The 17,110-nt window shown below is 38.6% G+C and overlaps 1 protein-coding gene across 1 annotated transcript in view; it reads right to left on the bottom strand.

The window, feature by feature from the left end:
- The window catches only part of LOC134801325 (uncharacterized), a 39,596-nt gene that overhangs the window by 19,321 nt on the left and 3,165 nt on the right, over window positions 1–17,110 (bottom strand). Inside the window, exons 5-6 of the mRNA XM_063773866.1 lie at window positions 10,116–10,287; window positions 8,258–8,483 (exon numbers count right to left, since the gene is read on the bottom strand). Of these exons, the coding sequence (XP_063629936.1) occupies window positions 8,258–8,483; window positions 10,116–10,287 (398 nt within the window). The remainder of the gene's footprint in view (window positions 1–8,257; window positions 8,484–10,115; window positions 10,288–17,110) is intronic.

The following is a 17,110-nucleotide window of genomic DNA, read 5'->3' as shown; positions in this document are numbered from 1 at the left end:
AATTAGTAGAAAATTAGAAGTAGGCCTCAAAAATTCTAGCCAGACCAAGAAGGTCTTTGGAACAGGGTACCTAGAACCGAAGGTAGTCAAAACGAAGCTTTTGAGCTCCTTCGTTCGACAGATGAAGAATAATTGAATTCTCCTTAAGCTAGTTCTTTGAGGGTAGAAGAAAACATTACACGATCAAATAATGTAGGTAGGTTAAGTCAGGTCGTTCAGTGACTGATCCAAGCGGTTTTGTAATTGGTCGGTTAAATGTTATAACTACCCGAAAATGTACAAATTGTTTGTTTACTTTTATTTAAATACCTAAATATATAAGATACATCTTGATAGGGCAATAACGTAAAAGATTCCCATGACTTGAACTTTATTTTGAAGTTATATTTATGGTTGATATACTTAAGTAAAGTATAATTATATACATTCAATTTTAATGTTTAAAAGTCCCCAATGTTAGAAAATTATAATTAGAAAATACTAATAGAGGTAATCAAAAAAAAATAAAACTTTGGTTTCTACTCTTATGTCAATGAGAGCCAAATGTTAGCCCATATGTGTCGCCGACAAGACTCAGACGGCGCGACCTTGGTCTGTGGGTCGTTGTGAAGGCCGTCTGAGTTTTCTAAGGGCCTGCGACGTATACCGAAGTTCGCAAATTGCGGGCATGTTTCTCTGTCACTCTAAAATTAGGCCTGAATTAGAGTAAAAGAGAAAGCTGCCCGCAATTTGTGAACTTCGGTGCACGCGGTAGGCCTTGGCTAGACGGCTGGCCGACCACAGTGTGTTCAGAACTCGCGGACGGACAACACGGATTACAAGCGCGCAAAATGGCCCCTAGCCTATCGAAATTTCTAAAAGTTGGCGTGGCATTGGTACTTATAGTGCAATATACATAAGAAAAGATAGGATATAGAAAAGGGTATCGATGAAACGCTGGCTTAAAAATCGGCATATACCAAGTCATTTAAACTTAATGAATTTACTGGACTACGATGACATTTATAACTTTCTCAGAATGGAGAGGAAAGTAATTTGATGAGTTATTAGAAACGGTAGGACCTCTGATAACGAAACGAGATACAAATACGAGACCTGCTGTGTCGGCTGAAGAAGGGATCGCTACACTTAGATATTTAGCCACAGGAAGGGATTACCTTAGATACAGTGCAACAGTTTCACGTCTACTGCTGTCGGAAATTCCAGAAAATAGTCGGGCAATCTACAAGGTATTAAGAAAAACAATTAGGTAAGTTACAATTTATTTATTAAAGTGTTTTTAACATGACTATGACAATATTTTTTCTTAATTATCAACCACCGATAACTTTTTAAATACTTCAATTGCCGGATCCGACTATACGATATCGTCGTGGATATTTATAAATCTTGATCTCATTGTCAAAATATTGTGTTAATGATTAATTTTAATGTACTTACTAACATCTAGCTGTAATATATTATGGTACTAACAATATTGTATGGAATTTTTATATTCTGAAATAAAGATATTTTATTTATTTATTTTATTTATTTACATCCCATATATAATAGTAGAAATTAATGAGTGATCTTGGGGTTCACGCACATGTAGACCATGTAGGGTAGGTTGTTGTGTGTAAGGATGTGAAACTTGCCTATGAATGGGAGAATATGTGACAGATGAAGGTGATGCGGGATTAGGGTTTTACATTCCGGTTGAAGTCGGCGCGCGGCGGCGACTGGACGCGAAGTGTGTAGCTGATAAGCGAAGCGGTTAGGTAAAAATGATTTATTATTATAAATGTAGGTATTTTTAACATATTCATGCCAATTTTTTTTTAATCATCAACCACCGACAATGTTTTAAATGCATCAATTGCCGGATCCGAGTATACGATATCGTCGTGATTATTTAATTTTACATCATAGTCATCCATGTTAGTAAAGGTAGAAATTGATAAATCATCTTGGGGTTCAACCACGTGTAGGGTAGGTTGTGTGTAAGGATGTGAAACTTGGCTATGAACGGGAGAATATGTGACAGATGAACGTGATGCGGGATTAGGGTTTTGCATTTTGGTTGAAGTAGCTACTGTGTTTTGGAAGGGGTGGGTTGGAGGAGTTTGCGTTGGAGTCAGAGTCGGAGGTGACGTAATGTAATGAGGTGAATGTTGAATGTATGATCGGCCGTCGGAAGTTGATATGTGATCTTGGGATGGCACATGTAGGGTAAGCGGTTGTGTGTTAGGATGTGAAACTTGGCTATGAATGGGGGAATAAGTGATAGGTGAAAGTGATGCGGGATTAGGGTTTTGCATTTCGGTTGAAGTCGGCGGCCGCAGGACGTGAAGTATGTAGCTGATAGGTAACGCAGTTCTTTCTGTGTTTTGGAAGAGATCAAAGGATGAAGGAGTTTGCGTTCGAGTCGGACTCGGAGATGACGCAATGTGAGGAGGTGAATAGGTGATAAGCGACGTAGTTGCTACATTATTTTGGGGGGGATGAAAGGATAGAGGAGGAATTTGCTTTAGAGCCGCAGTCAGAGGTGACGCAATGTATTGAGGTAATAAATAGGTAACAGGCGACCTATTTGCTATTTTGTTTTGAGGGGGAGGAATTTGCTTTAGAGTCGCAGTCGGAGGTGACGCAATGTGTTGAGGTAATAAATAGGTAATAGGCGACTTAGTTGCTACTTTGTTTTGGAGGGGATGAAAGGATATAGGAGACTCGGTGTGATGAAATAAATAGGTGATGGGAGTGGGATGAAAGGATGGCGAGGGAGGCGGAGGTTGTCTGTGGATGTGAGTATGTGAATATACTATAGGTGAAGAAGCTCGTTGAGTAGTTTGTGGAGTATACATAAGTATACGATGGTGCGTCTGGGCCTGAGGTAATTGATTTAAGGGAATATTGAATGACGAGTGAGGTGACTGGGTAACTTTGACCGGGTAAGGAGATTTTATGACATAGGGCGAGGAATGATATAGAGAAGCATGGCTGTGAGCATGACGAGGATTAGCTTCTATTTTTGAATCACAGTTTAATTTATTTCTTCTAGCCAGAAAAAGCATATCAGAAATAAGTTTTTCAGCTACTTCTCGCTGATCAGATGGGATTCGTTGTATTGTTTCGCTTACGTACGTTAGAAATGCGTTCATTTCCTTTTTATTTTCTATTAATAAGGTCACCGCTGTAGTTAGCATATTTTGTTGTGGTGTCGATCTTACATTACGATATTTCTGTTTTTTCTTTTTTGCACTAGTTTCGGTTTGATAATATCCTTCCTCCACCGTCACCGCTGTAGTTAGCAATTCCTGTTGTTGTGTCCATCTTACATTACGATATTTCTGTATTTTGTTTTTTGCACTAGTTTCAGTTTGGTATCCTTCCTCCACCGCTGTAGATTCCTGTTGTTGTGTCGATCTTACATTACGATATTTCTGTTTATTCTTTTTTGTACTAGTTTCGTTTCGGCTTTCTTCCTGAAACAAAATAAAAAAAGTAAGATTAAATAACCGCCAACCGAGAAATTTGAATGCTAGATTGATAAAACCCTTCCGTCTGACCCACTGTTCCCTATCTTACGCTCTAGTAATACATCTTAAATTCTACAGCTGCCGCTTTCCATTTCTCTTGCGTAGAAACACAAGAGAAATGGAAAGCGGCTGCACAGTTATTTGAAAAACAGTGGCAATTCCATAATTGTGTTGGCTGTATGGACGGGAAACATATTTTGATACTAAAATAACTTGTACGGATATGATGGTCGTTCTTGTCTTCGTGATAGCGTGATAAAACGGTGCTTGTCACTTAATCCCGCGCCGCGGTGTTAAAAAGTGACGGTTGTTTTATCACGTGGATAAAGCCATCCATAATATGCTAGAAGTGGATCTGTATAATATAAGTACAAAAACACTTTCAGTGCTATTTTATTTGCTGTAGTTAGTTCTAATTACGAGTTTATGTAAGTACAGTCGGTTCCCTAATATAAGTATCGACTTTTCTATACAATTAGTATGGCGACATGGGTACTTAAGTTGGGGCACCGACCGTATAAAAAATACATCGTTCTATGCAAAACTCATGAAGAAGGAATTGAATTTGCCAGAGTCGTATTTGCTACCCGCAATATATATAAGATTTGCTAAATATATGATGGTGCGTCTGGGGCTGAGGTAGAGGCCCCTGTACATATTGGGACAACGTAGGCCAATGTAAGGGACGCAGCTATGCGGTGGAACGAGATAGCAATCACTTGCTCCCTCTAACGCATAAATGCGTCCCTTAGATTGGCCTACGTTGGCCCAATATGTACAGGGGCCTTAACGGATTGAAGGAAACATTGAATGACGAGCGAGGTGACTGAGAAACTTAGGCTGAGAAACTTAGGCCGAGAAAGGAGATTATATGAAATAGGGAAAGAATTTGTATTGAGGAACATAGCTGTGTTTTAACAATATCGGAATCCATTAGAGAGCTTATCTGAATGGCTAAGGGCTTTTATTAAAGTTGTACACTCCACTTTTTTGAAGAATTTTATGTACTCAGAATCACGAGCTCTTTCGATCCTTATTTCTCTCTCTCTTAATCTCTCGCCATCCTTTCATCCCTCACAAAACATAGTGACAACTACATCGCCTATCAGCTGCACACTTCGCGTCCACTCGCCGCCGACCCCAACCGTAATGCACAACCCTATAGTCTGTATCTTTAGGTATTTAAATAAAAGTAAACAAACAATTTGTACATTTTCGGGTAGTTAAAACATTTATTGGCTAACCAACCAAATACAAAACCGCCTAAATCAGTCACTGAACAACCTGACTTTAACCTACAGTATTTGATCATGTAATGTTTTCATCTACCCTCAACTGGCTTAAAGAGCCATTTGAGGGTAGATTTTGTTTACTTTTTTAAATACCTAAAGATACAGAGTATAATCCCGAATCACTTTCACCTGTCACATATTCTTCCATTCATAGCCAAGTTACACATTCTTTCACACAATTACCTACCCTACATGTGCCTGAACCCCAAGATCACTCATCAATTTCTGCTCAGTATACTCGGAACCGGCAATTGAAGTATTTAAAAAAATATCGGTGCTTGATAATTTAAAAAAAATTGGCATAGTCATGTTAAAAATACGTTTATAATAATAAATAATTTGTAACTTACCCTAATTGTTTTTCTTAATACCTTGTAGATTGCCCGACTATTTTCTGGTATTTCCGACAGCAGTAGACGTGAAACTGTTGCACTGTATCTAAAGGTAATCCCTTCCTGTGGCTAAATATCTAAGTGTAGCGATAAGCCCTTCTTCAGCAGACACAGCAGGTCTCGTATTTGTATCTCGTTTCGTTATCAGAGATCGTACCGTTTCTAATAACTCATCAAATACTTTCCTCTCCATTCTGAGAAAGTTATAAATGTCATCGTCTAGTAGTCTAGTAAATTCATTAAGTTTAAATGACTCGGGTTTGCCGATATTTAAGCCAGCGTTTCATCGATACCCTTTTCTTTTTTTCTTGTCTTATGTCAATTGCACTTATATGTAGAGTTAGACCAAGAAAAGTCTGCAGCGATTTTGATAGCAGTGCAAGTGTTGTTTATAAGTCATAATTTCATAGTCGTTGACGTTTAAAATAACACTTGCACTGCGTGGGCTATCATAATCGCTGCAGACTTTTCTTGGTCTAACTCTACCAATGCCGCGCCAACTTTTTGAAATTTCGATAGGCTAGGGGCCATTTTGCGCGCTTGCAATCCGTGTTGTCCGTCCGCGAGTTCCGAACACACTGTGGTCGGCCAACCGTCTAGCCAGAAGGCCCACACACCGAAGTTCGCAAATTGCGGGCAACTTTCTCATTTACTCTAATTCAGGCGTAATTAGAGTGACAGAGAAAGATGCCCGCAATTTGCGAACTTCGGTATTCGCCATAGGCCAGAAAACTCAGACGGCCTTCACGACGACCTACAGACCAAGGTCGCGCCGTCTGAGGCTTGTCGGCGACCGTCTAGCAGACGTAGACGCTTTATAGTTCGTTTTTTTTAGCATTAGAGAGAACTCCACAGAAGCAAGCGTGCAGTTTTTATCAGGCTCTTTAATTGTTCATAATTATTGAATTATCTAATGTATAGGTGAACCAGGATCTATTGAGGGTGCGCCATGTTACGGAAATTTGATGGTACTAATTTCTTGCAATGGCAACAATTTTAATAATAGACAACATCTACCCTCTATGATAGTTGTCAATATTGACAATGTAAACATTGCTTTGTCTAGTTTCGTGTGAATTATTATTAGACTGCAATAATCATGCCGAAAGTTTTAGATTTTACAGAGAAAAAGTTGTAAATAGTGTATATAGTTATTTATTGGAAAAATAACGTGCGGGAGAGAAATTTCTTCCATTAGCTAACATAACGAAATTACCACCTGAATTGACGGGTAAGTTTCAAACTTATGGACAAATGTCACTATAGTCAGGTCGTCACGATTTGGTTGATGTCTTGTAATAATTTGATTTATGTATTAGGTGTATCGCATGCATCGGTATCACGGATTGCTAGCGAAGGGCGTAAGGGCGGAATTAAACGACCAAACCTAAAAAAAAGAAAACAAAAAAAGAAAATAGATTTGGATGATTTTGATTTATGTGTCATACGTCGTAAAATTCACGAATTTTATAGCGTAAAAACCGAAGAAATATCTAAACATCAAACTTCGCACTTATTAAAGTTGTCGGATTAAAACAAAAATCATCTGCCAATTTCCATTGTCCCCACTATGCAAATTGTTGCTATATAAAATTCAAAACGAGCGCCCTCTTGACAATACTCCCAAAGTTCTGGTTTACCTATAGCATGGTCAATACATATAATTTACTTCAAATTATTACCGCTAAAAGTGCCGGATTTGGAACCACAAGCTTACTTCTGCGAAGTTCTTTCTAATGCTAAAAAAACGAACTATAAGCGCGTCCTGCATCTAATTTGACTTTTTGCCACCAAGTGAATGCCACAATAATGATTTGTATGGCACTTAAGGTACTTAAGAAGAGATCTCATGTTAAAATTAAAACATAAATTATAGTAGCAGCAGTAATAATAACAATACATATAGCAAATTGATCAGCCTAAGCGTAGCGGTACATAGGGTAAAGGAACACATAGCGGCTGTTAAAAATAGCCAAGTACAGAAATCCGCAATGGTTGAGTACTTGCTGACTACTGGGACGAATCGCTGGATTGAGTTGAGCTTCACAAACCCAAAGTCCTCTCCATCGAGCGTCACTATCACCTTAGGTCACTATTATCCTCGGATCGTGAGAAAGGCGTTTGAAATAAATAAATAACAAACACCCCATGGTATAATAATATACTCCGCCTGGTACTCTCTTCCGACCACGTGACTGACACAAGTCTACGTCATCATGCGACAGCGCTATATAATAATATGGGGCATTATCTATGAAAAGGGGCCTTATTGTCGAGGGCGCTTACGCCGCACAGCGGCATTGTATTTATAACGGAGCATCGTTAATAATGGCGTAAGCGTCATCGACAATAAGGTCCCTTTTCATAGATAACGTCACATATGAGATAGCGCTATATAAAGTGGCAGTGTTATTGTGACGTAGGCTTGTGTCACTCTGGGAAGAGAAGACCATGTTTTATTAGACTATGCAAACACTCTAAAGATTTCATAACAGAGAGGACGGGTACCTAAAAATTAAATATCATCAACTTGAGGACAAGTGATTCAGATGTTGAAACCAAGGGATCTATCTTTGGACCAGTGTGCGGATATTGCTAATGTTGCGTGTCATTATGTCATCCCGTAGCCGTAGACAATAAACATTAAACAAAAACGGTTTTCAATTTATTTGTCTGCCCCGAACATTTATATAAATTAATTTAAGGTAGTTTAGTGGTGTTTAGCAATATCTCCGTTGACAATTTGCTGGGACGTCAGTCTTACGTGAACACACACACACACTTATTTCGCTTAAACCTTTTTATTATGATTGAAAAGTTCAGAAACACTAGTAAAATGTGCCTCAAAACATCCATAATAAGACCTAAACACCTTCAGCTGATTTTTAATCATGATGCTAAGCCGCCCAGACATCAAAACTTCCCAATACAAATGCAATTTTCATTTGTCACAATAAAGATTCAAATTAGAATGGAACTGGAGACCTTTTTATAGGCCTCTGGGCGGCTAGAGGAATGATTAGGTAACTAAGGTACACAAATAGTAGGTACTAACCGGCGCACACAGCAGCGGGAAGTTAGACCTCGATTTCCTCCTCGTATGGCCCGGGCACGGCCCGACTTCCCCCGGAAGTATCGTCTTCTCCCCAAGCATGTTGGTATGGGAGAAGTCACAGACTAGTAACAGGCGAGGGTAGTCTTCGCCGTGGCGGACGGCGCCGCAGCCGACAGCGCGGAGCGACCATACTGCGAGTTGGCTGAAGTGGCCCCAGGATAGGCCTCTGGAGAAAGAAAGGGGGGGTTTATACAAGAAAACATTTTTTGTTTTAATATATTAAAGTCTATCTTGACCACAATCTTCTTATAATAAGTTACGTCTTATATTGGTAACAGACATAATGATCTCCCCTAGATAAGATCGAGTATCATAGGTAGGTAATAGGTAAGTATAGGTAGTTCTGTCGTTACCGCACTAGCCTAGCTCGTCGTAGGCTGTCGAGTACCTATCAGTTTCCTTACTAAGGGTCGTGTCATTTTCAAGGAACAGCCTTTATTTCTATCTGTTGAGCATCGTGAGCCAATAGTATCAATTACTGAGCTACTTAGTCTAGAGTCTAGACTTCGACAGTATTCCGACTCTGATTTAAACTTTCACGATTATTAAACATTATCAAACTGCACAACGGGACTTAGTCTTCTCCGAGACCACGGGGACAACGCCGTCCTCGAAACGTCGGAGGTAAATCTTAAAACTTAAATACGCGATTAAGTCCCGTTGTGCAGTTTGATAGTATTCCGACTGTCTTCAAAATTTTCAGTTATAACCACAATTTCTCTAGTTAACTTAGTTGTTACTGAGTTGTCGCTAATCCTGAAAGGATTCACAAGCTGGTGCGGTTCTACCCGTCGCCGCTCGCCCTATCGGCGTCGAACACGCGTCGAGCGCACTGAGCGCTCGGTTCGTAGTTGTCGCTCAGATGTCGCCACCGCACTTCATTCATAGCTGTAGAGTAACTATCTCTAAAGGTGTTGTTACTTACTTGTCGCTAATCGTGAAAGGGTTCACCAGCTGGTGCGGTTCTACCCGCCGCCGCTCGCTCCACCGGCGTCGAACACGCGTCGAGCGCACTGAGCGCTCGGTTCGTAGTTGTCGCTCAGATGTCGCCACCGCACTTCATTCATAGCTGTAGAGTAACTATCTCTAAAGGTGTTGTTACTTACTTGTCGCTAATCGTGAAAGGGTTCACCAGCTGGTGCGGTTCTACCCGCCGCCGCTCGCTCCACCGGCGTCGAACACGCGTCGAGCGTACTGAGCGCTCGGTTCGTAGTTGTCGCTCAGATGTCGCCACCGCACTTCATTCATAGCTGTAGAGTAACTATCTCTAAAGGTGTTGTTACTTACTTGTCGCTAATCGTGAAAGGGTTCACCAGCTGGTGCGGTTCTACCCGCCGCCGCTCGCTCCACCGGCGTCGAACACGCGTCGAGCGTACTGAGCGCTCGGTTCGTAGTTGTCGCTCAGATGTCGCCACCGCACTTCATTCATAGCTGTCGAGTAACTATCTAAAGGTGTTGTCACTTACTTGTCGCTAATCCTGAAAGCGTTCACCAGCTCGTGCGGTTCTACCCACCGGCGTCGAACACGCGTCGAGCGCGCTGAGCGCTCGGTTCTTAGTTGTCGTTCAGATGTGGCCACCGCACTTCGTTCATAGCTGTCGAGTCTAAACAAACTACCTACAGGTGTTGTCACTTACTTGTCGCTAATCCTGAAAGGGTTCACCAGCTGGTGCGGTTCTACCCACCGGCGTCGAACACGCGTCGAGCGCACTGAGCGCTCAGTTCGTAATTGTCGCTCAGATGTCGCCACCGCACTTCATTCATAGCTGTCGAGTATCTAAAGGTGTTGTCACTTTACTTGTCGCTAATCCTGAAAGGGTTCACCAGCTGGTGCGGTTCTACCCGCCGCCGCTCGCCCCACCAGGCGTCGAACACACGCCGAATGGCCCGCTGAGCGCTCAGTTCGTAGTTGTCGCTCAGATGTCGCCACCGCACTTCGCCAACGGATTGGCCGGCGTAAGGGTACCGAACTTGAAACAGGAAGATGAATATATATATATATATATATATATATATATAGTTATTCTAGACAACTGATAAATAATACCTATTTCTCCGGCAGAAGGGTTACAAAGGAACGGTCACAAGTTACAAAAAAATGTCAGCGATTTGTAAAATACCTACGTAGATATACAGGGTGAAATTTAAATCACTGGCCATATTCATTCCCGGCACTAGGTTACACTTAAGGAATCTATTTAGCGAAAAAAAAGAGTAAATTTTTTTTAATTTTCATTTTTCAATTTTTAAATATTTTCCACGAGTCGTTGTCACCCTATTACCACAAATGTAAACAAACCTAATAGTAGGTTTTAACAACAACATCAGCAAAACCCTTATCTGACCTTCATTAAACCTTATAATCGTTGCAATCCACCCAGTTAGTGTTGGCGATGGTAGGCAGGTTTATCAATTTCGAGGGTAGTCCAAACCATTCCGCGCTAGCGGTAAACATAACGTAAGCATAAATGATTAGTCACTCGTCACTCACCAACCTTAAAATAATAATCGCGCGCGTACTAAGGTTTAAAAAAATGTTTTCGAACCGGGAATATTACGAAATGGTACGGTGTTATTTAATTGTGCGTGCATTTAGTCCTGTAGCGCTGGCTATATTTTGAGCCCTAACTTAAAGTAATATTAAAGTCAATTATTTTTTCGCCTACGAATAGTGTTTTAAGATGTTAATCTTACATTTTGTTTTGTGTCACAGATATTATTTGCTTTTTAAGTAATTTAACAATTTGTGGTAATTATTTTTATTTTGAATTATTTTGAAGAAAAGAATATTCTAGAGAAAACATGTAACTGTATCGCATTTAGGATAGTTTTTTTAATGTGAAAACATAGTTTGTGTCAATTACGTCCATTGCAATCGGATACTATGCCATACTATTCAAAATGACACAAAAAATAATTAAAGTAAAAAAAAATTGCTGACATCGCATTTAATCGTGTCAAATGTACGTTACATGTTTTTGTGTCTTATTAAGGCATAGCTTCATAAGATTTTTGATAATTTTGTTCTAACAGGCTATTACCATAACAAAAGATTATTAAAGTTACTAGAGTTCACATCTTATTAATTTAAAAGGCGGGATAAATAAGAAATATGAATTTGTGTCAGTTTCATCCATAGCATAAACAAATAATACAAAAATAATGTTTGCGTTCATACGACGCTAGCGGGTGGTTCTAAACGGGCAACGCGGGCCGTGCAGGGGGGGCGGGCGCGGCGGGCGCGGCGCGACCTTGGCGTGGCGGCGGGTAAGGGCCTCTCTCTAAAAACCACACGTTGCGTACGCAGCGCATGTTTACTTCGCCTGTGCGCCAATTGAATATTACTTCTTGAAATTAATTTATATTAATGTTATTAATATTTTTATTTCTATATCTAATATCTAATGCCGCCAGCATCCTTGGTACAGTCGCCATCAGATATGTAGGAGCGGCCAAGGTGTTCACAATATCTGAACACGCGCTCTAACGCCCTGACAATAGAGGCGTGTTCCGATATTTGTGAGCACCTTGGCCGCTCCGATATATCTGATGGCGACTGTACAATGCCTCAAGGGCCTATTTTAGATTTAAGCTAGTTATTAATTTAGTTTAGTAGTACCACTGTATATATATTGTATGTAAATAAAAAAAATATATATCTAATTAATAAGTCTAACTTCAATATGTCTTAATTATATGGACTAATAAATTTTAATATAAACGTGTATAATTTTTTTTTCCTTATAAATAGCATAAACCAGTCTTTCCATACTTAACGTAAATTATGCACATTATTTTTTTTATGTATTTTTTTGTTCTTAGCATTTTTTTATAATAGGTATTATTAATTTCACGTATTGAGGTTATTTAATGCCTGTTTATTCTGATGTTTTGAATACATTTACCTTAAATAATAATTACCAACACTTTTGATAGTTCAAGCTTCTTGGATAATAATTTACCTTTGGGTTCAATTGGCGTAAAGGACGTTTTGGCGAAAATGAGTTATATCCACTACCGTAGGACTACCGTTAACTGACAAAACGCAATTTTTCAGGAGAGCCAACAAACAGTTTTGTTTTGAGAAACGAAATCAGACCCTTTTTGTTTGCTTGAATTAACTGATGCCTGTATGCGGCTTATTCCTAACTTTTTGAGGTATTTTAAACTGATTTCTTGAACTTATAATACAATGCTTATGTACGAAAATAGCATGTTTGTTTATCTTATTAGAAAAAGGGCGTAATGTACTAAAAATTAAACTGTTTTAGTACCATTTGGCGTAAATCCAACAATTTTGTTGCAATATTGACAACTTGCATTTCGGGAACACTATACTTCTAAGTACTATAATTTACATTTTTTTCCAAAAAATTATAGAGATGTATTCACTGTTAAGTTTTCCCCATTTTTGTTATTTTGGATACTTAAACGTCAAAAAGGTCGTTTTCTTAGCCACAAAAACAATGTTTTTTTTTTTATTTGTTTATATTATTTCATGGGCGAGGGGCCTCTCGCGCATGAGAGGAGGCCTGTGCTCAGCAGTGGGACGTATATAGGCCGAAATGATGATGATGATGATGATGATTTTATTTCAACAGAATCACTGCTGTCCCACCATTTATGTATATTGATATACTTACAACAATTTGTAACAAATTAATTTTACTATAGAAAGTATTACGCGTTATTTCTGTTTGTAATGTTAATTGGATTATAAATTTTACTTTTACATACTAAAATATTATTAGGTACAATAGTAGTTTTGAAATTTCGTATGTCTATTCAGTAAAACTTAATGAATATGATCGCATATTTATGACATTACATTAGAGTAGAAAAAGGCATACGGCCAGGCTTACGTACTTCTATGGATTTAAAAGCAAACGTTATACCTAGACATTATACTAGTAACTTTCATAAGGTTAATCCTGTAAATTAGGGTTTAAACAAAAAAGTATTAATATTATAATCAATATTACCAATAACCCAGTCACAAACAAAACTAATAGAATTAGCCATAATTATCATTTGAATATAGTCATGTTTAATCATTTTCCTAAAACTGATGAAAAAGTACCCACTAGTTCAGTTTAAATTATCAAAATTTAGTAACCCTATAAATAAAGCAATGAGCACATGAGCAGGTAATGCAAGTACCTACTTAATGAAAAAATTGACAAGGTCATCCCACTTAAACACAAAAAAGGAACAATTATAAACCCGAAATTATACATAGTATGGAGCCGTATCTCTTACTTTGAATTATCTAACACTCGTATAAATATCCATTAGTTGTGGGCGTAACGTACATTTAGCACTCAAAAAGCTACTGCAAAGAGGCGTAACGTAAAAAATTACCACATATTTAATAAAATTTCCGATGCAAAAGGGCGTATCGCACACAAAGTTGGGAGTTACGCAGTTGAATTCGCAGATCCGGCCAAATGCGTTGGAAAATTGTGTTCAAGCATTGATTTTTCATAGGGCTTAACGGATATTTTTTTCAAGTTATCGAGACTTTAAATATATTATTCGATAGAGAAAAAAATACTGAGTATAAATAACTGCATTTTCGCAATTTTGTCCCTTACGCCCTTTGAGCCTACGGTAGTCGTTATATACAGTTTTGTTCAGAATTCCAAGCGCTTTCGTTCCGTATTTTGAAAATTTCGATATCTCTTAAAAAGTTGCCTTTACGACCCAATTTTTGCACTATGAGCTTGCAACAACAGCTTATCACAAGGGGCGTAAATGACCAGGTATAAATTAGAAATTCATAGATATTGTCGTAAAGGTTACCGCTAAATATAAATATTGTTGTAAATGACTTACATGTCTTTTGTCGTCCGACTACGGCAACGCAAAAGGAGGGTTATGATTTTGACCGGTATGTATGTATGTTCATCTGTTCGCTCATAACTTCTAAAGTACTCATTATAATTTGATAAACGATATGTCATTCGAATCGTCTTAATCGTCCGCTGGTTATAGGCTATATGACGTCACAAAAAATGAACACTGCGCCCTCTAGAGGTCATAAAGTCACGAACCAAAAAAATAAAAATAAGTAATGATGACGTGTTGTATATCGTTTGAAAGAGCTCAATTAGCACATTTCAAATATATAAATATTGTTAGCTTTTGCTTTCAAAGCATTTACGCTAAAAGTTTTTTCGGCAGTTATCTTTGTTCATGGGCGGTCTAGAATGCCTAATAAATAAATAGTTTAATGGGTCCTTTATTACTAAAATGTAATGTTTGCTCTTCAAATTAAAAAAACCTCAGCTCGGTGTTTTTCAACAACTATCATCGTTTTACTCGCAGTGGAATTTCTTATAGTATTATATACATATAATTTCTTATATTCTATAATATCGTTGTTTATCGACTAAGTGCCAGTTGCACCAACCACATTTGACAGACTGATCAACATCAGCCGGCGCGCCCCGGTGCTTTATTATGAAACTTTCCATACATAAAAATTTAGCGAACTCTTTAACGATACGAACAGTTTGGTGCAACCGACCCTAAGCCAATCTGTGTAGCGAATGTCCTATAAAATCATTCATTCATTCAATTGTTTCATAATCGTTCTAACAGAAAATATTTTTAAACGTTTGAAATTATAAATTATTGCAGCTAAAGGTAACGGGGTCTAAATAACACAGAAATTACTACTTAAATAGGAATTTTCAAACCGTATTTTAAAATAAGACCACTTGAAATAGTGAACCAATTATGTATTACCTATTATAACATACTGTATAGAATTATAGTCTTTTGTTAATTAAGTAAACGTCCAAATGCTTGATAATAATACGCTCATTCTAATCATCGCTAGGCGATCTATTACTTCCCTTGTTATGATTAAAAGCTGTTATGTTATGATTGTTTTAAGGCAGTGGGACATTTACTTTACCTTCATTCCCGAATATTAGGTACTTTTTGAGCATGTAATTATTTTGTATTATTTGTGTTTTCTTCTTTATTTAATTTAGGTCTTAAGTTAGGGTTTTACAATGTGAGTATAAAAGTACAATATAAAAACACTTACAAATCATTACAAAAAATATATAAACACATTATCAAAACCCAACCTAGGGTGCCGCCGGCAGCGGGGCAGGGCCCAAGCTGCCGGTAGTCAGGGCCGCAGAGTGAGGAACTGACGTACTATACGCGCCGTGTCCAAAATTACTGCCTTCTGCATCTGACCCTTGATCCAACCACCCAGCGAGAGTCTCTCTAGGTGTTGGGCGAGACTCTTCGCTATGAGGCCATTCACCAACACGACTATAGGAACAATCATCGTAGAATCAACATCCCACACGGCGGTTATCTCATGAGCTAAGTCGAGGTACTTACTGGACATGTCCTTCTCGGCCTTCACGAGATTCTCATCATGGGGGATGGTGACGTCGACGAGCACGGCCCGGCGCTGCGATCGATCTATCAGCACGATTTCAGGCTTATTGGCTACAATAGTTCTGTCAGTGATGATAGATCGATCCCAATAGAGCGTGGTACGGCCATTTTCGAGAACTGGCGCAGCTGAGAACTTCGCGGTCCACAAGGCCGTATAGCCAAGGCAAGCTGCTGGTGAATAATTCTGGCTACGAGATTATGTCTGTGCAAGTACTCGCCGTTAGCAAGATGAAAACAACCGGAAATAATATGCCTGTGTTTTCTTTCATTTCAGCCTATATACGTCCCACTGCTGGGCACAGGCCTCCTCTCATGCGCGAGAGGGCTTGGGCTATAGTCCCCACGCTAGCCCAATGCGGATTGGGGACTTCACATACACCTTTGAATTTCTTCGCAGATGTATGCAGGTTTCCTCACGATGTTTTCCTTCACCGAAAAGCTAGTGGTAAATATCAAATGATATTTCGTACATAAGTTCCGAAAAACTCATTGGTACGAGCCAGGATTTGAACCCGCGACCTCCGGATTGAAAGTCGGACGTCATATCCACTCGGCTACCACCGCTTCTGTGTTTTCTTTATTATTACTATATTATCAAAAAAAAATTATAGCTCTAATCGGGATATACCTGGCATAATCAACTACCGTTTGATACATTTTTAAGCTTCGTAACAGTAAATTATGCTGAGAAGAGTTAACATGTGTACCGTGACTGGTAACTAATACACCCCGAATGTGGTATAAAATAGTCTGATAACGTAACTTACGACCCCCTAATAAACAAGATTCACTAAATTATCAATAATTTCATGGGCGTAAAGAGGCGAAAACAGGTTAAAGAGACTAACATTTTGAGTACCTACTTTTCCAATACACATCAAAAACATTGCTCGATAAACAACAAAAATATATTATAAACATTTAAAAAAAAATCAGTTTTTCGCGTCTCCTGAAAAGTAGCATTTTGTCCTTTACGCCAATTGAACCAAAAGGTATCGTATAATCGTAATAATATATATTACTAAAATTAATAAAATCAGTCTTTGTGTTGTGTATCAACAAGGTACATATTATAGTTGCACATGTAAGTGCAAATATTTTCATTGCATTCAATTCATGCTATGTTGTGGGGGGCGTGGCTAACGATAATCGCAAGCCAACATTTTTTCTCATGATTATACCAACCCGGTGGAGGCCGTATCACCTCAATAATTAAAACAATTATTCTGCTCCTCAAACGAACATATATTTTTTTCAATAACTTTTTTTAATTTATGAAGTCTTGTACCTATTCAATGTACACCATCATCATTGTAATTGACGTTGCTTGCCACGCTTTATACATCACAAAATTAGCAATACATTGCA

The sequence above is a fragment of the Cydia splendana genome, chromosome 21 (genome assembly GCF_910591565.1).
Source record: "Cydia splendana chromosome 21, ilCydSple1.2, whole genome shotgun sequence".
Classification (NCBI taxonomy): Eukaryota; Metazoa; Arthropoda; class Insecta; order Lepidoptera; family Tortricidae; genus Cydia; species Cydia splendana.
This window is presented reverse-complemented; position numbering and strand designations above follow the sequence as displayed.